At 44.9% G+C, this 22979-nt stretch overlaps 1 protein-coding gene across 1 annotated transcript in view; it reads left to right on the top strand.

Annotated features, from left to right (window-relative positions):
* LOC141050085 (olfactory receptor 1496-like) overlaps positions 1-22626 on the top strand; it is a 61386-nt gene extending 38760 nt beyond the window's left edge. The window contains exon 2 of the mRNA XM_073546914.1: positions 21703-22626. Coding sequence (XP_073403015.1) covers positions 21703-22626 — 924 coding nt within the window. The remainder of the gene's footprint in view (positions 1-21702) is intronic.
* The last annotated feature ends 353 nt before the right edge of the window (positions 22627-22979 follow it).

The following is a 22979-nucleotide window of genomic DNA, read 5'->3' as shown; positions in this document are numbered from 1 at the left end:
GACTGGCGCAAAGCCTGCTGAGATATACAAACGTCACTATTTACCAGTAATATCCCTGAATCTGCTGCTGGCGTGTGTCATGAAGGTGATAAAAAAATTACTCTGCTATAGTACAAAACCTGTTTCTGAGAGCGAAACCACTGGCCCTTCTAATGTGGTACGTCATTCCCAATCTGCTGTCCAGGAAGCAGGCGCTGATGCCTCCTGCACACAATCCGTGGTTGGCAAGGCCCACTAGTCTGAATTTTAGCACAGTGAGATTCCCAGATTATTGCATGTTGATCTCACTTGTGCCAGTTCATGCATGCAGTAGTCAAATTGTTGCATTTTTTTAACTATACTCTGTCAATTTTAACAAAGTTGGCAGATAACATGATTTGTGTCATTTTTGGCGGTCTTGAAAAAAAAACATGCTTGGAAACTCAAAAGGTGGTAAAGGGGTATAGGAGTGGGACTTCTAGAAATGGTTAATTTAATATGAGTGATTGAGTCTGCTATTTTAGCATGAAACAATTATTGCCAACTGTTTATATTTCTAATTATAATGGCCAAGAGCAAATGAGACACAGCAAAAAAATAATGAATCCCCAGAGATTTGATTCAGATTCTATCACACTGATTGAGCATATATACATGTGCTGTCCTCAATATATCCTATGTGTATTGGCCGTTTCTGACGCACCCTACATACAGTTACGTTGAAGAGCCTGAACCCGCGCCGAAGATTTTTTCTAAGAGACTGAAATGAAAAATTTAGAAATTTTATTTCAGGACTATGAAACTCACTGAGGTATTTACTGGAAACCAATGATTATTTTGACTTCTTAAGTGTAACTCACATTTTCTCATCTTGTAATAGTAGGAATATCTGAAAGAGAGCCTCTTTTTATCAGGACACACTAGACATCTCGATATGATCCTGGTGCCTTCTAACGTAATCACAATGAGAAGAAACAGGGACAGCTATAGGTTTCTATAATTTGTTTATTTTTATTATTAAGATATTTATTCTCGAAGGATCAAAAGCGGCCATACTCTCACCAATATCGTGTAACGAAGCCAGATATTGCTGAATTCCAAAAGACTTCATGATAAGAGGCATGTAGTACACGTACAAAATACAAACACTTACATTCCGATGCTCCATGGTTGGAGATTAGCTTAGGATTATTGGTGCACACAGATAAAGCTTCGATAAGAAGCCAAAGACACAGATAGGTACAATATAGCGCAATATGTCGGCTTACAGCACATTGTACCAGACCGTATTATTAGATAGGAGGAGCCATCCAGTGCTAAGTAAGGGCATCCCAAATTGACAGACGTTGTATGCAACCCCACCAATATAAAAGGTCCCTGCCACATCTGGCAAAGCTGAAAAATACACGTGCTAGTTGTTGAATATTGAAATGAACCCCGTAGTGACCACTGATACGTCTTTTTACTGATCTGCGACATTGGCGTCAAGCATCCACCGACGGGTGACAATCCAACAGTTGTCGGCTGTACGCTAAAGCTGACAACTTGATGCATCAGCCACAAACAGTGTTGGAACCGACTATAATAGTTTAACCCCTTAAATGCTTCTATCAATAATGACTGCAGCATCTAGGTGGTTAACAGAGTGTGGGGGTTACCTCTTTAACCCATTGGCACCCTGAGATCATGATTGTGTTGTCCTGATGTTCACCATGGCAATACACGGACAAATAATGGCCAGAGTCTGCCGCCTGTAGCGGCCTGTTCAGAAGGTAGAAACATTTAGCAATTTTGAACACATTGAGGGGTGTCATTTTTAAAATGGTATCACTTTTAAGGGTTGCCAATATATAGGACCCTCAAAGTCAATTCAAACTTTAATAGCTCCCAAGCTCCCATGTTGTCAAATATGTGTGCACTATATAACACAAGAATTCAAAATATCACAAAGAACAAAGTTATTTTTGACTGCACTTATTAGATTTGTAGAAACTATTAGCCATCCAGGTACATATTGCTTTAAATATGCAAGAACTGATAGGGGAGGAACTGAGAAGGGAAACTGGTGGATGGGGTTAATTTTTGATGTTTTGGACAACATACATTGTCTATGATATTAAAGCCTTCGTATCTGATGACAAGTCCATTTTAATCTGTACATCAATTTATAATACATTTTTTAAATGCACTGCTCAAAAATAAAGGGAACACTTAAGCAACAGAATATAACACCAAGTAAATCAAACTTCTGTGAAATCAAACTGTCCTCTCAGGAAGCAACACTGATTGACAATCAATGTCACATGCTGCTGTTCAAATGGAATAGACAACAGATGGAAATTATTGGCAATTATCCAGACACCCTCAATAAAGGAGTGGTTCTGCAGGTGGGGACCACAGACCACATCTCAGTACCAATGCTTTCTGGCTGATGTTTTGGTCACTTTTGAATGTTGGTTGTGCTTTCACACTCGTGGTAGCATGAGATGGACTTTACAACCCACTCAAGTGGCTCTGGTAGTGAAGCTCATCCAGGATGGCACATCAATGCAAGCTGTGGCAAGAAGGTTTGCTGTGTCTGTCAGCATAGTGTACAGAGGCGCTACCAGGAGACAGCCCAGTACACCAGGAGACATGGAGGGGGCCATAGGAAGGCAACAACCCAGCAGCAGGACAGCCACCTCCGCCTTTGTGCAAGGAGGAGCAGGAGGAACACTGCCAGAGCCCTGCAAAATGACCTCCAGCAGGCCACAAATGTGCATGTGTCTGCACAAATGGTTAGAAACAGACTCCGTGAGGATGGCCTGAGCACCCGGCATTCACAGATGGGGATTGTGCTCATAGCCCAACACCGTGCAGGTGCTGGAATATTGTGTCCAGTTTTGGGCACCACATTTTAAAAAAGACATCAACAAACTGGAGCAAGTTCAGAAAAGAGCGACCAGAATGGTGACCGGTCTGCAAACCCTGTCTTATGAGGAAAGGCTGCAGGATTTGGGAATGTTTAGTTTGCAAAAGAGAAGACTGAGAGGAGACTTAATAGCTGTCTACAAATATCTAAAGGGCTGTCACATTGTAGAAGGATCAACTTTATTCTCATTTGCACAAGGAAAGACTAGAAGCAATGGGATGAAACTGAATAGGAGGAGACACAGATTAAATATTAGAAAAAACTTTTTGACAGTTAGGGTGATCAATGAGTGGAACAGGCTGCCACGAGAAGTGGTGAGTTCTCCTTCAATGGAAGTCTTCAAACAGAGGCTGGACAGACATCTGACTGGGATGATTTAGTGAATCCTGCTTTGAGCAGGGGGTTGGACCAGATGGCCCAGGAGGTCCCTTCCAACTCTACGATTCTATTATTCTAAGATTTGCAGCTGCGATATTTCATTCAGTGATATCTAGGATGTGGTATTTTAGTGTTCCCTTTATTTTTTTGAGCAGTGTATATTTAACAAATATTCTGGAAGCCATTCTTAACTTTGGACCTTTATTTTCCATCTATATATTATAAAGGATACTCCTAGTCAATATTAGTAGCTAACAGGAAACTTCTTTGAGCTTTGCGTATTCAAACAATTTTTTAATTTCCATCAAAAGCTGGGAATGAATTACATGATAGAATATGTATCAGAAGTTATGTGAAATTGTAAGAACGCCAAGAGTATATTTTTAAACATTTGTTAACAATCAATATTTGATCATTTGTAAACTGTAAAAAGTTGCGGAGTTAAAGTAAATAAATCGTTTACAGTAGGATTTCCTTTTTAACATGAGTGATTAAAAAACCTGAAACCACTTACAGTAGAACATTAAAACATTTGTGCCAATTCCTGTGTTTTTTAAAGTAATTTTTTAGATTTTTTTGCCAACCCACATCTTTTACAGCTATTAGTTTGGGATCCTGAATATCCTGATATCTTTTTATTGCGTCTTTATCTGGAGGTGCATTGACAAAAGAAACTCTATTTTGGTATTTCATATTTTTTCTTTGTCATTAACCATATTAATTTGACATTAAATACCTTTTTGTCACACTGCTATGGAGCAACCAATACCTAATATTCTGCTTTGTTTCTCTATTTTTGGATTGAGTAAAGGAAGTCAGTCAAACTTTTTTTTCAGTATTTGTAAACTCTTTTCTCTGTATCTTTTCGCTTGTTTTTTAGTCCACTTTGAATCTGCAAATAACTCCAGGTATTATTTCTTATGTTATTGCAATATATTGAAAAATTGTCAAACTCCTTTGAAGCCCAGCCACGAAAATGGCTTTATGGGTGTACATAACTGGCGGTGAACCGTCGGAAAACCATAGACATCTTGTCATAGCAACGTGGAGGAGGTGATGGGCGCTGAAATGGAAACTCATCAACTTGGCACTGTCAGAAATTGACAGATACATTTAAATGGTTCAAAAGAAGCAACAGGAAAAAGCTCCATAACCCAGCTGTCATCTGCCTTGTACAAGGGGAGTTCAGCTCCTGAGCCCGATCCCTATACCAGCATCTGAGATAGAATGTACTAGTTTGTCTTTTGTCACAAAGATTTATTTTTTTTCCATTCTCCCAAAATAAATGATAAAAGTTAATCAGTAATTTTAATGAAGCCTAAAATATTTTTTTTTTTATTAAAGTAAAATCCAGATAAATTCAGTTCCTACAAACTGTAGAAAGCTCCATTAATCATGGCGCCATTCCACTGGAAGATGTACAGGTAATATTACCAAGCGTAAAGACACCTAACCTTGATTTTCTATCCCATCTCAAAACTGCATACTGTGCATCAATGAAGTTAGTACACCAAGCTGGAAACCACAACAGCGGGGGGCGTGGCCTGGGCTCTGAGCATGTAGGCAGGAAGAGCTCTAAGCTCCCACGGTCACATTCTAAAGCTACAAAATAAGCGTGCATAGGGTTAACCAAAATAACCTTGCTGGACCCTATTTTATTTATGAAGTTTGGGGGCCCATTTTGAGACAAAAAGCAGGACTCTGGTCCAAAGAGGACCGAAGAAATAAGCTTTTACAAGTCTGGATGGCTGCGGTGCAGCAGAAGCTGAGGGACATCACCCCACATCATCTGCCCTCCTGTGAAGAGACCGGAGGGCCAGCGCAGGCTTCACTGAGGCCAGGATTGATCTGGAGGATCATTATGGGTACTGAGGACTTTATATGGACCCCCCAGTAAGGCACAACGTGGATCCAGCTGTCTGCACGGCTTTCTGTCTGTGGTGTGCGGAGGATAACTGTGTGGCTGTGGCGGAGGGATACAGACTCCTGCATGTTCATCCCTGAGATTACACCTGAGTGCTGCTGAATTCTGACTGCTGTAACATCATGGAAAGGTTAGCGGGGACAGAGGAGCTTCCCTTGACATATTCTAGCGTGGCATGCTGAAGAGGAAAGCAAAGACACCAGCGGGGACTCTTTCTTTGCCAAGGAGCTGAAGGGTGGAGGGATACAGACTCCTCCATGTTCATCCCTGAGATTACACCTGAGTGCTGCTGAATTCTGACTGCTGTAACATCAGGGTGAGGTTATCGGGGACAGAGGAGCTTCCCTTGACATATTCTAGTGTGGCACGCTGAAGAGGAAAGCAAAGACATCGGCGGGGACTCTTTCTTTGCCAAGGAGCTGAAGGGTGGAGGGATACCACCGAACTTCTAGGACCAGACCCCGGAATCGGCCAAGAACAGCACTATATAGACTCATAAAGGACCGGATCAGAGGCGACTAGCACCGGGGGAGCCACTAAAAACTGCTGAGGTGAGGCACAACTGAAATCTGGTCACTAGAACTGGACGATGCACACTGATCACAGCCGCAATAGAATCAATGGGAAGTAGTTCCGGCTGTGTCCAGCCTGTCAGCGTTGCAGAAACCTGACATCACAGGCCCTGCAGCACGCAGCAAGTGGCCCCCGATACTACAGACTCAGATATACCCCAGAACTGTGTGGCGCAGCAGGTAGTCATCCCCAAGAGTACTGAGGAGAAGGATATAGATTGCGGGGAGCGCCCTCACTCTCCCCACACAATAAAGGAATACTGACTATTCTGCACTTACCAGCAGAGCAGACTTATAACACAATAGTGACTGCAGTTTCTGGCTGGTGGCCCCAGTGCCCTATACTCATCTGTGCAGTGCACCATAATGGAGGATTATCCACTCTTCAAGCAGGATCAGAGCTACAGTGGACTGCTTGCATTATTATTGAGGAATTGTATGAATTTTGGCACTCTTACTGAGGGTTTCTCAGTTGACTCCTTTTCTGAAACTTGTTTTTAGACCATTTTACTTAACTTGTCTGATTGATCAAGCTAAAAGGGTCATAGATCTGAGGCCAGGGAAGGCTATGTGGCAAATTAAGATGCAGTCAGGCAGGGGCAGAATTAATAATATCTCACACAGGGTGACGAGGCACAATTTGGGGCATATTCAAAATCCTATGAGGATATCCCTAATGTGTTAAGCCCCACAAAATCTAGGTCACCTTTGAAAAGAGGTGAGCCCAAAACGCCTTATATAAAACAATCCCATAACCCTGCACCTATCAAAGCTGCAAAAGGGGGATCAGGTATCAATAACCCAATGACCAAAGCACTGCCTAAAACACAACCTGAAACACTTCAAAAAAAGAAAAATTTTGGGGGACACATTAAAACTCCTCCTCCAAATCAGCTCCTCACGGAGGAAATGGACACTTCCAAATCAAACAAAAGGAAGGGCCCAGACGATCAGGAAAACACCGAGAGAACTCAGACAGTGTCTATACCCCAAACACAAGCCCTGAAAGGCAGAGGCCTAGAAGGGACACTGGAGGTCCATTTCCTTCATTTGAGGTTCCCCCTCCATCCATCAACCTGGGGGAATACAAGGAGTCCAATAAACAAGCCACCGAAGGATTCATGGCGGATCTCTTCCAGTCCTTCAGTGATGCCCTTAAAATAGGATTTGAGACTCAGGCTATGGCCCTACAGGAAACTTGCAGGAATCTTAGCCAAAAGGTTGGGAAATATGAGGTAAAGATGGTACAGGCAGAGATGGACATAGTCTACCTCTCAAAGGAAAATTCTCTCCTCAAAACTGAGGTTATTTCCCTTAAAAACAAATTAACGGATTTGGAGGACCGAAGCAGGAGAAATAATTTAAAAATACGAGGTATTCCTGAGTCAGTCACTGAGGCAAATCTTTCAGATTACACTAAAAATTTATTCAAAAAATTATCGCCAAAATTGACAGAATTAGAAGTAAATATTGATCGTATACACCACCTCCCACGTCCAAAAGGGGTCCCACAGGAAAAGCCCAGGGACACTATCCTCAGAGTCCATTTTTTTGAAACAAAGGAGAAGGTTCTAAAATCTCTGAGAGAGAGAGGTTCACCTCCAGAGCCATATAAAGATTTAAAGATTTTCCAAGACTTCTCCAAAGAGACAATGGACGCAAGAAGCTCCTTCAGAGATTTGACCTCTAAACTTAGAGAGCTCAGAGTGTCACATAGATGGGGTTTCCCTACCAAGCTATTAGTCTGGTATAATGACAAAAACTACCCCATCTACACTCCACATGAGGGTCAGAAGTTCCTTAAATTTCTGATGGATGACCCAACATTTAGCAATAGGGATTAGGACTGATTTTTATCTTAAGTTCGAATTTACATGGTGTATACTATTAATTTCCTTTTCATGAATATGAATATCTTATGACTAGTGATGAGCGATACCACCCGATACTGAAAAATATCGTATCGGAATGGATCGGCCAATCTAAAAAAGTATCGGGTATTGCCGATTCCGATCCCGGAAGTCCCATTCAAGTCAATGGAACAGAAATATCGGAATTAAAAAAAAAACCTTTCTTTCCCTGTTGGTTAATTCTACATGGAGAAAAACAACTAATAATAATGTAGAATGTATTGTGGGAGGTGTAGGAGACATTAAAGCCATAGAGCTTTAGCCCAATCAAATGTAATAGCAGACGTTCGTAGTTACAAAGATATTGACTATGTTAAAGTCTTTAATTTTTTGTCAGATATGTATGTTTCACTATTTCCATGCTCTTCACCTTCTTTTTTACTTCTCCCTCACTTTCTCCTTCATCATCTTCAGCAGCAGCAGTATCTTCTTCTTCTTCTTCTTCTTCCTATTCTTCTTCTTCTTCCTATTCTTCTTCTTCCTATTCTTCTTCTTTCTATTCTTCTTCTTCTTCCTATTCTTCTTCTTCCTATTCTTCTTCTTCTTCCTATTCTTCTTCTTCCTATTCTTCTTCATCATATTCTTATTTGTGTCAGGCATTCCTGTAGTTGTTATCTATAAAAGTTTGAAGATTACACCTTCCGTTCAGCCTGTCACAAAAGATTTACAACAGGATTGTTGATACGTTGAAAACGTATCAACAAAATACCCTGGTTTTGTTAACATCTTTTACTAGCACTTGCTACTTACAGTTACGTATATTTTACAACAGAGTATTTATGCACGTTTGTCATACTGTGTTCTGTTTCTGTCTTAGTTCTTGGGTGGTGTGAACAGGGTCTTATTGACCCGTTCAGTTTTTGTGCATGTGTCATGTGTTTTGAATCTACAGTTTGGCCTGCAGCAGCAGGCCTTTTCCAGGGGCACCACGAGGAGGAACGGACTCACCCCCATACACTGCTTAGTCTTCTTCTGCTTATAAATTAGATAATATAATTTGCTCTGATTGTTAGTCTTATGCTTCATGTTCTTCTGCTTTTGGTTTTTATGCTTCTTGGTCTTCTGTCTCTTGTTGTTCTGCATCTTGGTGGTTGTCTTCCTGTTCTTTGTCCTCTTCATCATCTTCTTCAGGGTCTTCTTTTAGGTATTCTTCTGTGTGGTCTTCAGGGTCGTCGTCTTCAGGGTCATTGTCAGGGAGATCCAGAGTGAGAATCAAAAACCATTTCCACAAGCTTGAACTTGGAAAAGTAGCAGAAGGTACTAGAAGGCTGAGGAACTGCCGAGAACCAGCTGACGGTACTGGAACCCGGAGGGGCAGCAGAATGAACAAGAGCCAATGGCACAACCGTGGACCAGCTGACGTTGCTGGAACATGGTTACTAAGCAGGAGGTACCAGTGCTCCAAAGCACTACCAAGGACTAGCAGACGTTGCTGGAACTCGGATACCAAGAAGGAGGCACCTAGGCCAAAGGCACTGCCGAGAACCAGCTGACGGTGCTGGAACCCGTATGGGTAGCAGAAGCTGCAAGAGCAAATGACACTAGCGAGGACCAGCTGACGGTGCTGGAACCCGATGGGGCAGCAGAAGGAACAAGAGCCAATGGGACAACCGTGGACCAGCTGACGGTGCTAGAACACGGTTTCTAAGCAGGAGGTACCTGAGCTAAAAAGCACTACCAAGGACCAGCTGACGTTGCTGGAACTCGAATACAAAGAAGGAGGCACCTAGGCCAAAGGCTCTGCCGAGAAAAACCTGATGGTGCTGGAACCCGGATGAGTAGCAGAAGGTACCCAGGAAAAAAACAAAGTTGCAAGGCCGTGAGCCGGCCGCAGTTACCGAAACCCACAGTCCTGCAGGGGGTGCTTGTCCTATTGGCACTACGGAACCAGCCTTTATTACCAGAACCCGCAGCCCACATAGGAAGCACCGAAACTGCAGGCACCATAGACTCAGCTAACCCGACCGCAACACGACAGGACAACGTATCAGTGGCAAAGTGACGTCGACACTACCAGGAAACAGCAGGCATGCTGTTACCAGGCTGGGCAGGAGGGAGTACTCATGCCAAAGACACTGCCGAGAGCCAGCTGACGGTGCTGGAACCCGGAGGGGCAGCAAAAGGAACAAGAGCCAATGGCACAACCGTGGACCAGCTGACGTTGCTGGAACACGGTTACTAAGCAGGAGGTACCTGTGCTACAAAGCACTACCAAGGACCAGCAGACGTTGCTGGAACTCGGATACCATGAAGGAGGCACCTAGGCCAAAGGCTCTGCCGAGAAAAAGCTGACGTTGCTGGAACCCGGCTGGGAAGGAGGGAGTACCCGTGCCAAAGACACTGCCGAGAACCAGCTGACGGTGCTGGAACCCGGAGGGGCAGCAAAAGGAACAAGAGCCAATGGCACAACCGTGGAGCAGCTGACGTTACTGGAACACGGTTACTAAGCAGGAGGTACCTGTGCTACAAAGCACTACCAAGGACCAGCAGACGTTACTGGAACTCGGATACCATGAAGGAGGCACCTAGGCCAAAGGCTCTGCCGAGAAAAAGCTGACGTTGCTGGAACCCGGCTGGGAAGGAGGGAGTACCCGTGCCAAAGACACTGCCGAGAACCAGCTGACGGTGCTGGAACCCGGAGGGGCAGCAAAAGGAACAAGAGCCAATGGCACAACCGTGGAGCAGCTGATGTTACTGGAACACGGTTACTAAGCAGGAGGTACCTGTGCTACAAAGCACTACCAAGGACCAGCAGACGTTGCTGGAACTCGGATACCAAGAAGGAGGCACCTAGGCCAAAGGCACTGCCGAGAACCAGCTGACGGTGCTGGAACTCGGATGGGTAGCAGAAGGTACCCATGAAAAACAAAGTTGCAAGGCCGCGAGCCGGCCGCAGTTACCGAAACCCACAGTCCTACAGGGAGTGCTTGTCCTATTGGCACTATGGAACCAGCCTTTGTTACCAGAACCCGCAGCCCACATAGGAAGCACTGAAACTGCAGGCACCATAGATTCGGCTAACCCGACCGCAACATGACAGGACAACGTATCAGTGGCAAAGTGACGTCGACACTACCCGGAAACAGCAGGCTTGCTGTAACCAGGCTGGGCAGGAGGGAGTACCCGTGCCAAAGACACTGCCGAGAACCAGCTGATGGTGCTGGAACCCGGAGGGGCAGCAAAAGGAACAAGAGCCAATGGCACAACCGTGGACCAGCTGATGTTGCTGGAACACGGTTACTAAGCAGGAGGTACCTGTGCTACAAAGCACTACCAAGGACCAGCAGACATTGCTGGAACTTGGATACCAAGAAGGAGGCACCTAGGCCAAAGGCACTGCCGAGAACCAGCTGATGGTGCTGGAACCCGGATGGGTAGCAGAAGGTACCCATGAAAAACAAAGTTGCAAGGCCGCGAGCCGGCCGCAGTTACCGAAACCTACAGTCCTACAGTGAGTGCTTGTCCTATTGGCACTATAGAACCAGCCTTTGTTACCAGAACCCGCAGCCCACATAGGAAGCACTGAAACTGCAGGCACCATAGACTCGGCTAACCCGACCGCAACACGACAGGACAACGTATCAGTGGCAAAGTGACGTCGACACTACCCGGAAACAGCAGGCGTGCTGTAACCAGGCTGGGCAGGAGGGAGTACCCATGCCAAAGATACTGCCGAGAACCAGCTGAAGGTGCTGGAACCCGGAGAGGCAGCAAAAGGAACAAGAGCCAATGGCACAACTGTGGACCAGCTGACGGTGCTGGAACACGGATACCATGAAGGAGGCACCTAGGCCAAAGGCTCTGCGAGAAACAGCTGACGTTGCTGGAACCCGGCTGGGCAGGAGGGAGTACCCGTGGCAAACACACTTCTGAGCAGCAACATGCGATGTTGAAGCCCAGGGGTCAATCAGGCAGCAGGCTGAGGCCAACTTGGAGTGAGTTTTATATTGGTTGTACACAACTACTGATTGTAACCGTGATCCACTTTGGCCTCTGGCTCTACTGTCTCTAGTATTTCCCCTGGTCTCCAACCACGGCAGTTGCTGCTCTGCAGAGTTGTCTGCACAATCCACACTTGTTCCTGAGTTACTGGGGCTCAGTCACGTCAGTTGATCCCCTGATGTGTGTCCGGAAAGGTGTCCTGCTCTGTCCACATTCCCACAAATATTAATGGGAATGGGGACAGAGCAGGAGACATTGCCGGACACACCACAGGGGATCAACTGACGTGACTGAGCCCCAGTAACACAGGAACAAGTGTGGATTGTGCAGACGGCACATCAGAGCAGCGACTGGCGGGGTTGGAGGCCAGGGGTAATACTAGAGACAGTACAGCCAGAGGCCTAAGTGGACCACGGTTAAGAGTCAGTAGTAGTGTGATGTTGGAGGCAGCAGGAGACTTTGCCATCAGCACAGCAGAGGAACAGCTGGCGTTACTGAACCCCACAGACACAGGAGCGAGTGTTTCTATCTGTGCGGACGGCACTTCCAAGCTACAACTGGCTGTGTTGAAGCCCAGGATCAATGCTCCGAGCAGACTGAGGCCTACTTGGAGCGAGGAGAAAAAGCGTAGTGTGAGTTTGGAGGCAGCTTGAGACTTTGCCGTCCACACAGCAGGGGAACAGCAGGGGAACAGCTGGCGTTAATGAACCCCACTAACACAGGAGCGAGTGTTTCTATCTGTGCGGACGGCACTTCCAGGCTACAACTGGCTGTGTTGTAGCCCAGGATCAATGCTCCAAGCAGGCTGAGGCCTACTTGGAGCAAGGAGAAAAAGCGTTGTAGTGTGAGTTTGGAGGCAGCTGGAGACTTTGCCGTCCACACAGCAGGGGAACAGCTGGCGTTACTGAACCCCACTAACACAGGAGCAAGTGTTTCTATCTGTGCGGACGGCACTTCCACGCTACAACTGGCTGTGTTGTAGTCCAGGATCAATGCTCCGAGCAGGCTGAGGCCTACTTGGAGCAAGGAGAAAAAGCGTTGTAGTGTGAGTTTTGAGGCAGCTGGAGACTTTGCCATCCACACAGCAGGGGAACAGCTGGCATTACTGAACCCCACTAACACAGGAGCGAGTGTTTCTATCTGTGCGGACGGCACTTCCAGGCTACAACTGGCTGTGTTGTAGCCCAGGATCAATGCTCCGAGCAGGCTGAGGCCTACTTGGAGCAAGGAGAAAAAGCGTTGTAGTGTGAGTTTTGAGGCAGCTGGAGACTTTGCCATCCACACAGCAGGGGAACAACTGGCGTTACTGAACCCCACTAACACAGGAGCGAGTGTTTCTATCTGTGCGGACGGCACTTCCAGGCTACAACTGGCTGTGTTGTAGCCCAGGATCAATGCTCCGAGCAGGCTGAGGCCTACTTGGAGCAAGGAGAAAAAGCGTGGTAGTGTGAGTTTTGAGGCAGCTGGAGACTTTGCCGTCCACACAGCAGGGGAACAGCTGGCGTTACTGAACCCCACTAACACAGGAGCGAGTGTTTATATCTGTGCGGACGGCACTTCCAAGCTACAACTGGCTGTGTTGTAGCCCAGGATGAAGCATGCAGCAGGCGGAGGACAACTTGCAGCTGGTTTTATAGAGGTTGTAGACTACTACTGATTGTCACCGTGCTCCACTATGGCCTCCGGCTCCACTGTCTCTAGTATTTCCCCTGGCCAACAACCCCGCCAGTTACAGCTGTGAAGTGGCGTCTGCACAATCCACACTTGTTCCTGTGTAACTGTGGCTCAGTCCCGTCTGTTGATCCCCTGATGTGTGTCTGGCAAGCTCTCCTGCTCAGTCCTCATTCACACTACTAGTAATGTGAATGTGGACAGAGCAGGAGATCTTGCCGGACACACATCAGGGGATCAACTGACGGGAATGAGCCACAGTAACTCAGGAACAAGTGTGGATTGTGCAGGCGCCACTTCACAGCTGTAACTGGCGTGGTTGTTGGCCAGGGGAAATACTAGAGACAGTGTAGCCGGAGGCCATAGTGGAGCACGGTGACAATCAGTAGTAGTCTACAACCTCTATAAAACCAGCTGGAGCCGTCAGTGATGGTGTAGACAATTGTGGCGGACACACAAAACTTTGCCACATTTGGGCAATAGTGGTCTTGCCCTGTGCTGAGGCATTGCCTCTGCTCCCTCTTTGTGACGAGTTTCCTCCACTGGGTCGACGCACAGAGGTGCTTTGTAAAGCACTAGCACCACTGCTGTCGGGTGGAATGGAAAACATGACGGCCTGCACCAGTGTGTCTTGGTACTCCCGCAGTTTACGCTCCCGGTTCAACGTTGGTATGAGGGTTTGCAAGTTGTCCCGGCAGCGAGGATCTAGGAGGGTGTACACCCAATATTCAGCCGTGTAGAGAATGTGGGCGATGCGGCGGTCGTTTCTCAGGCACTGCAGCATGAAGTCAACCATGTGCTGCAGACTCCCAACTGCCAAAGAACCGCTGTCCCCTGCTTGAGGTGTGATCTCTGCCTGCTCTGCATCACCCCACCCTCGCTGTACATACTGACTAGAGCTTTGTGTACCTCCCTCCTGTGGAGAGATGTCTTCCTCCTCCATTGACTCCTCCTCATCCTCCTCACAAAGTGTCCCCTGCCTAGGCCTTTGTGAGGAAGCACGTAGCGCAGACTGTCCAGATGGCATTTGGGACTCCTCATCCTCCACCTCTTCCAAAACCTCATCCCTTAGTGCTTGCAGTGTTTTTTGAAGCATGCAGATAAGGGGGACAGTCATGCTGACTAGTGTATCTGCACTCGCCATCCGCGTGGAATCATCGAAGGCACGCAAAACGAAGCAGATGTCCTTCATAGAGGCCCACTCAGTGGTGCTGAAGTGTGACCGGCGCACATTGCGACATGTTCGTGCCTGATGCAGCGCATGTTTTATGTTTGCCTCCACATGTTTCTGCAGGGCAGGGATGGCTCGCCTGCTGAAATAAAAGCGGCTGGGCACAGTGTATTGTGGGACTGCCAATGCCATGAAGTCCCGGAAGGTGTCAGTCTCCACCAGCCTGAATGACAGCATTTCAAGGGCCAGTAATTTGGCAATGCCAGCATTCAGAGCCTGTGCTCGAGGATGGTTTGCCGAGTATGGCCGCCTTTTCTCCCATGCCTGTGCTACTGATGGCTGCCGAGTGGCCTGGGAGTGTGAGGATGACTTGGAACGTGGTGCTGTGGGTGGAATGTCACAGGGTCTCCGGACAACAGTGCCTGGTGATCCTGTGAGGAAGCCGAACCAGCTGTGTGTGAGCTGGAGGAAGAGGCCCCAACACGGGCTGAAGAGGTGGTAGGTGGTGCTGTACATTGGCCTACGTCTTCAGTGTGTCTGTGTAACTCCAGCTCGTGCTTGGTCCGCACATGTTTCCACATATTAGTGGTATTGAGGTTGCTGACATTTTTCCCTCTTTTGACTCTCTGATGACACAGCTTGCATTTGACAAAGCAAATGTAATCTGCAACTGTGTCAAAAAAGGACCACGCACTGCAACTCTTGGGAGCGGCCTTTTTGCCTTTTGAAAGTGGAATGCTCCTAACGGGTGCCGAAGTGGAGGCTACAGGCAACCAAGTCTGCCCCCTCCCTCTCCCTCCGGTTTTGGCCGTTCGGGGAATCTCTTCCTCAGAGCTGCTCCCACCACCTTCCTGTTCCTCACGCCATGATGGGTCAAGGACCTCATCATCTACACTCCCCTCTTCAAATACCTGCTTCTCCAGGGTTGTCTCGCCAGCACCATATGCACCAGAAAGTGGTAACTGAGTCTCGCCATCATCTGATGCATACTGAGGTGTGCTGACCATAGGCACTGGCCCACCCGCCTCTTCAGATTCAGAGGGGCAAAGAAGTTGCGCATCACTGCATACTCCCTCTTCTTCACATTCTGGAATGCTGCTTGGCTGGCCCCCTCTTTCCAAACCAACAGATTCCGAGAACAGAAGTAGAGACTGTGATGGCTCCTGTCCAGGGCTCTCTGATTGCCTGGGCACTTTGGCAGGTGGTGAAGAGACAGATGGTTGCTCTTCGGTGCTCTGGCCCTGAGAGGATGTGGAAGTAATTGAAGTCGATGCATTAGCTGCCATCCATCCGACAACGGCTTCAATTTGTTCCTCCCGCAGCAGTGGGGTATGGTGAGGTCCTACAAAGCTGCGCATAAAGGACTGTTGCCTGCTAAAACTGGGGGATGCTGACTCACTGGTGCCAACAGCAGGCACAGAATCCCCACGTCCTCTCCCTGCAGAATCCCCACGTCCTCTCCCTGCAGAATCCCCACATCCTCTCCCTGCTGGAACTCCACGGCCACGGCCACGTGCCTTACTCCCTGCCTTCTTCATCTTGCTAGACTGAGAAAGATAGGCAGAAAAGTACAAAGGGGGGCCTTAGTGTGCTTATTCCTGAACAGCTGGTTACAGGTATAAGAAACACTAATTTTATGAAGTGTGTGTCGACTACACTTTAATGGAAGCTAATGTGGCCTACACAACTTTCAAATGTAGTGTTTGGTGAACTTTGTTGTTTTTTTGGGGGGGAAAAAAACTAAAAGTATGTGACCAAAGATTTGAAAGTCAGAGTATCACCAACTTTCTGGAGCTATTATAATGCAGGCAGGTAACCTACAATGCAAAAGATGAGGCTCCAAAAAAATTGGGTAATACTAATCTGCCTGCAGCTGAAGGGCACAAGCCAGAAAATAGGCTCCTCTATCTACTCCTATATAGTGTTTTCAACCAAACAATGTAGATGGATATGGATGGATGCACACTACTAGGAGAAGAAAAAATGAGCTGCAATTAAAGAAAAATATGTGTGAGGCAGTGACGCACGCTGAGCAGCCTACAACCAGACGTAGCTGCAGGACACACTACTCAGCGTGAGCTGCACTCACACACAGTCAGAGACCTCTCAGACAGCCGTGAACAGTGCAGCTAAGTGGGCACTAGCACTGAAAGGCTGCAGAAAGGCTCCGCTGTCTCCTACTTGTGTTTGCAACCAACGTATATGGATACGGATGGAAGCACACTAGATAGAATTTTTTAAAAATAAGCAGCTCAAAAAGAAAAATATGTTTGAGGCAGCAGTGAGGCACGCTGGGCGGCCTACAACCAGACGTGGCTGCAGGACACACTCCACAGCGTGAGCTGCACTCACACAGCCCTTGCAGACAGCTGTGAACACTGCTGCTAGGGAAAAGCAAGCTACAGTGGTGGTTTATGTAGCCTGGGTAAAGCACAATATTGTTTTGAGAATTGCTATTTCTAACTGTCCCTCACAGTCTTCAACAGCAGCCTGTCCCTAACTGAATTCACAGCAGAGTGACCAGAAATGGCGGCGGCAGTGGCTTTTATAGTGCATCATGACATCATTTCAGCAGCCAATCACAGCCATGCCAATAGTTAACATGCCTACATGCCTAACAGGATGTGCCCACACTTCTGAGCATTCCCATTGGCTGAATCAAAGCGAGCAGGCTGATAGCATTATGGGAACTTCCGATTCTGGTATCCGATATGAAAAAAGTATCGGAAGTCAGTATCGGAATTCCGATACAGCTAATATCGGCCGATACCCGATACTTGCCGTATCGGAAAGCTCAACACTACTTATGACCCGTATTTACGGTTTATTGATGTCACTGTGGGAACTTGCCACTTAATTTTTTCTCACTTTTCCCCCATACTAAGGTGAGACACCAACCGGTTTGGAGTCCTCCAGGAGAACGCTCAAGTTCCTAATTTTTTTTCCTGTATTTCACTGTTTTGCTTGTTTCCATTTTTCTGTTTTGATATTGCACTCTAACGATGAAAATCTTATCATGCAATGTTAGGGGGCTCAACAGTCTGAACAAGAGGTATGCGGTATGGAAGGAGATCAACCGAACTTGGGCCGAATTGGTATGTCTCCAGGAGGTTAAACTGGCCTCCGATCAACACCCAATCTTCCAGCTCTAGAACTTTCCACACATGTACAAGTCACTGTCCACAAAGAAAAAGGCTGGGGTCATTACACTGGTAGGTGGCACCGTTCCTTTTCAGCTCATCAAAGAGATACCAGACTCGTTGGGCAGGTTTCATATACTCATATGCTTACTCCATGAAAGGCCATGCACAATAATGAATGTATACGCACCTAACAAGGGACACATTTGTTTCTTGAACAAGCTAATCAAAAAAATAGACAAAGTCAAAACAGGTGATCTGATCTTACTAGGCGATTTTAATATTGTCCCAGATAGCAGCATTGATTCATCCTCTTTAGTTCGCCACAAGGTTACAGCTTTGAAAAACTGGTTAATTCAAAATAAGCTTTATGATGCTTTTCATTGCTTGAACACTTCGTCTCGTGAGTATTCTCACTTTTCAGATGTACATAAGACAGCATCCAGAATCGATCTACTACTTACTAATATATTTGCTTTAACCAAAATTAAAGATATACGGTTCATGCAAAAGACCATCTCGGATCATACCCCGATTCTCGCTGAGTTCCTCGTGGGTCCTCCCTCTGACAAGCCATTCCCCCGGAGACTTAAACCAGCGTTGTATTATATACCAGAGTACAAGCAAGAGATAGAAAATGTTCTCTTAAACTACTTCAAGGAAAATGTATCTGGTGAAGTAGATCAGTTCACGGTCAGGAATGCCCATAAGGCGGTCCTGAGGGGATGCCTTATGCAGATCCTCTCTAAACATAAGAAGAGAAATAGGGAAAATATTACAAACCTACAGGCCCAAATTAATGATCTAGAAAAAAAACAAACCAACTTGAAAGTTCCTTCCCATACCATCCAGGCTGAGATTTTGAGACTCAGACAGAGTCTGAGATCTGAAATCTACCAGGAATACGATGCAGCCATCAAAGCATCTAGTTATAAATCGTATACATCTCTCAACAAGCCTACCAGGTTTATGATGAGGAAATTAAAAAGAGAAAGAATCATAAAAAGGATAATTAAGATTGTATCTCCCTCGGGTGATCCCAAAATTCACCCTAGGGACATTGTCAACTTGTTTGCAGATTTCTTTAAAAATCTTTATAACCTGAAAGATGACCCCCAAACACTGGTGGTTAACTCGAATTTTGAGGATTCTTTTCTACACAGTATCGATTTACCAAGAGTTGATGAGCTGGACTTGAATTATGCCAATAGCCCTTTTACAGAGAGTGAAATAGTTGACGTTATCAAGAAACTGCAGTCCCAAAAATCACCAGGGCCGGATGGCTTCTCTGGGGAATACTATAAATCCTTTTCAAAAATTCTGGCTCCACAGTTGGCTTCCGTCTTTGGTCTGGCATCCTCTCGGGGTTCCTTCCCAAAGGAGATGTTAGAGGCAACAATTGTCATGATTCCAAAGGAGAGGGGAGACCCCGAGAGGATACAGAACTATAGGCCAATCTCGCTCATAAACAGCAATATTAATATCTACTCAAAGATGATTGCAAACCGACTAAAAAACATCCTCCACGTCTGCTGGTGGATGATCAAATAGGGTTCACAGAGGGCCGCCAGGCCTCAGATGGGACTAGAAGGGTGTTGAACCTGATAAATTTAGCTAACAAATCGAGAACCAAAACAGCTTTTCTGGCACTGGACGCCGAGAATGCGTTCGATAGACTAAACTGGCTATATTTAAAAACAACTCTCGCTAGATTTGGCTTTGATGAGAAGTTTCTATCAACAGTCTTTGCCCTATACTCGGGTCCTAGTGCCAGGATCTATGCAAACAACTTCCTTTCTGACTCGTTCGACATTACTAATGGCACAAGACAGGGGTGCCCCCTGTCTCCCCTCCTATTTGTGCCTGCCATAGAGCCCCTAGCTGAAAAAATTAGATTAAACAATGATATTAAAGGCTTTGAAATGCCATCACAAAATTTTAAAATCTGGTTATTCGCAGATGATCTCTTCCTCACACTTCTTGATCCCGCAAATTCCATTAAAGCCCTTTCAGATGAACTAGAAAAATTCTCTAGAGCATCTTATTTTAAGATAAACCCACACAAATCCAAATTTATAACTCTAAACATGAAACAATCCGAAATTAACGAACTAAAGACTCAAACTCAGTTCATTTGGGAGGAGAAAGAGATTGTCTATCTAGGGATTAGAATAGCTGGATCAATCCAAGCCACAGTTAGGGCCAATGTAGACAGCATTATAAAGACTATTACAGGCAATCTATCCTTTTTGGCTCAGTTAGAGACTTCCATTTTTGGGAAGATACTGGCAGTCAAAGCCTTTATCCTTCCCAAAATGTTATACATATTTAGGACTTTGCCAGTTAGCTTTCCACGCCAATCCATTGATAAAATTCAAGAGCTCATCCGACTATTTATTTGGAAAGGTAAGAAAGCAAGAATATCTGCAGACTTACTTTATAAAAATAAAAAACATGGGGGCGCAGGACTGCCCAACATATACGCTTATTATCAGGCCTCACTTATTAAACAGAGCTGGCACTGGTTTACGGAAAACATGACGCATCAGGCTTGGTATGGCTTGGAGAGAGATGCTAGTGATAGAGGTTCCACGTGAAAGCTTTTCTTTTACTTCCTTCTGCAAAAGCCCAGTGCGAACTCATCGCATCCTATATTTCGGTCGATAATCTCAGCCTGGAGGGATCTCATTAAGCCGACTAAAAATATCAAAAAAGCAGAGCAAATCTTAAAACTACCCCTACCTTCATTTGCACTGATGGATGATCTCCCGATGCCGGAGGTATGGGGGAAATCTGGAATCAAAAAGGGGGGGATGTTTTTAGTGGAGTGGAGTTCTTGAAATTCAGTGAGATCAAGGCTAAATATAATCTACCATCATCTGAGCTGGTCTTTTACACCATGTTGAAAGACAGAATTTTGAAAATCATAAAAGGGAAGACTTTAAATTATGAAATGCTAACTTCAATGTTGTGCAACCTTAAAAATAAAAACCTCTGGAGTCTGCGTAATTTGTATAGATCTGTCGTCAAGGACCTAACGAGCCACAAAAACATATACATGAAGAGATGGGAGTCCGATTTAGGAGCTGATATCCATCTCGAGAATTGGAACGATGCCATCAAATTCACTTACAATTCCAACATATCAATGGGTCTTCACGAGGGTTATTTTAAACTGTTAAATAGGTGGTACTATACCCCGACAAGGTTATCACATTTTAACACAGAATTATCTTCCTTGTGCTAGAGAGGCTGTTGACATCAAGGGAACCTCTACCATATATTTTGGGGTTCTTCAAAGATCAAAAACCTCTGGTTCCATGTCACACAGCACATTAACCTCATTGCTAAGGACTTCACAATTACGCCTGAAAGAGCACTTCTTTCATTAGACATGGAACAATTTGATGATTCGGTAAGACATATTATCATCCACATCCTCCTAGTGACTAAGACCATGTTAGCACAATGGTGGAAGAAAGTCGAGGTTCCTAAGTTTTCGGATGTACTTGATAAAATAGGCCAACATAGTGATTTAGAACTCAGATTTGCGATTAACAACAATCACATCCACAAATATACAAAAAAATGGAAGACTTGGAACAACAAATTCCATATCAAATAGACCTATTAAGAGGTATTATATTTTGAGGCCTAAACATGGCCGTTGTAGTAACGGGATGTTGTATCTCCTTCCAAGAATGTTACCCCATAATAAGGATTGGCGATTTTCTTTTCCTTTTATGTTGTTATTTGCTATATGTTATTCTATGCCTATTTGTGGGTTCTCTAGTTTTATTTTTTTTCCGTACCTGTACAAGGTTCTTTACTTCCCATTCCCATCTTCCTTCCCTTACCCTGTTTAATTACTGAAAACCAATAAAATTATTTGAAAAGAAACCACAACAGCATTTTATGATTCACCAAGAGATTATGACACAGTATTACAATTTTAGAAGGAATTATTGTTTTATTTTACTTTTCCTCCCAACCTAAAAAAAATCTCTGAGATGCTAAATTAGCCATTGTAATAGAAGTAAATAAGAAAAAAAACAACTGTTAATAGAGATGTTCATTTTTTATTTTGTTTTGCTTTGAATACAGGAGAACAATGTCACTCTCGTCAATGATTTTTTCCTGTTGGGATTTCAAGTCAGCCAGAACTTGAGAATTTTCCTTTTCTCTTTGCTTTTCATGGTTTTTTGTGGGACAATATGTGGGAATCTCCTGATCATCACCCTGGTGTCCACCAGCAGGAACCTCCAAACTCCAATGTACTTCTTCATCTCACAACTGTCCATCAGTGACATCTTGTTACCCACAGACATTGTCCCTAACTTACTTTATATTCAGCTAAGTAATGGAGGGAAAGTTTCTTTTTTTGGCTGCATGACTCAGACTTATTTCTTTTGCTTAGCAGAAGGATCCGAATGTCTCCTTCTCACAGTGATGTCCTATGACAGATATGTGGCCATCTGTAACCCTCTGCATTACCCCTCTGTCATGACAAGTGCATTTTGCCTAATATTGGTAGTCATCATCTGGTTCCTTAGCTTTTCCACTTCATTAATTTACATTATGATAATATCTCGACTAAAGTTCTGTAGACCAAACATTATTGATCATCTGTTCTGTGATCTGGTTCCCTTGCAGTACATTGCCTGTTCTGATACTTTTGCTATGAAATTTCAAATGTATTTACTAAGTATTCCATTTCTATTTATTCCTAACCTAATAATTCTTATTTCTTATGCTAAAATTGTCCGTGCAGTCTTATTAATATCATCTAATATCAGCAGACAAAAAGCCTTCTCCACTTGTAGCTCCCACCTCACTGTGGTCTCCATATTTTACTTAACAATTTTTGGCGTTTATATTCTTCCAAAAAGTGAACAAACATCAGATGTGAATAAAATCCTATCAATGCTGTATACTGTTTTTACACCCTTGGCAAATCCTATTATATACAGTTTTAGAAACAAAGATATTAAGAAAGCTGCACAGGAAACTATACTGAAATTCCTTTAATTTGTTTTAGGTGCTTAAAGAAGATCTGTCACAAAGTAAACAGTTTTTTAACTTATTTTACTGCCTCTGCTCCACTGAGTCTTCCATTTTATTCCAGACATATGGTCTTTTTTATTCAGTACTAAATTTTATGGACTTTATGAAGGGGTCGGAGCTCACAGAATAGTACAGTGGGTACTTCTCCACCTTGATGGCTCCCTTGGTCGCCCTCATCAAAAAGGGAGCCAATCCAAGGTGTGGTCGGAACAGGTCTCCAAGGCCTTCTCCTTCATCAAAACTCATTTTGCCAGTGCTCCCATTCTACATCATCCCGATGTGGACAAACCCTTTATCTTGGAAGTGGATGCCTCTTC

This window comes from Dendrobates tinctorius, unplaced genomic scaffold (genome assembly GCF_039654945.1).
Source record: "Dendrobates tinctorius isolate UK_male_01 unplaced genomic scaffold, ASM3965494v1 ptg000151l, whole genome shotgun sequence".
Taxonomy (NCBI): domain Eukaryota; kingdom Metazoa; phylum Chordata; class Amphibia; order Anura; family Dendrobatidae; genus Dendrobates; species Dendrobates tinctorius.
The sequence above is the reverse complement of the archived record's forward strand: the minus strand, read 5'-3'. Positions and strand labels throughout refer to the sequence as shown.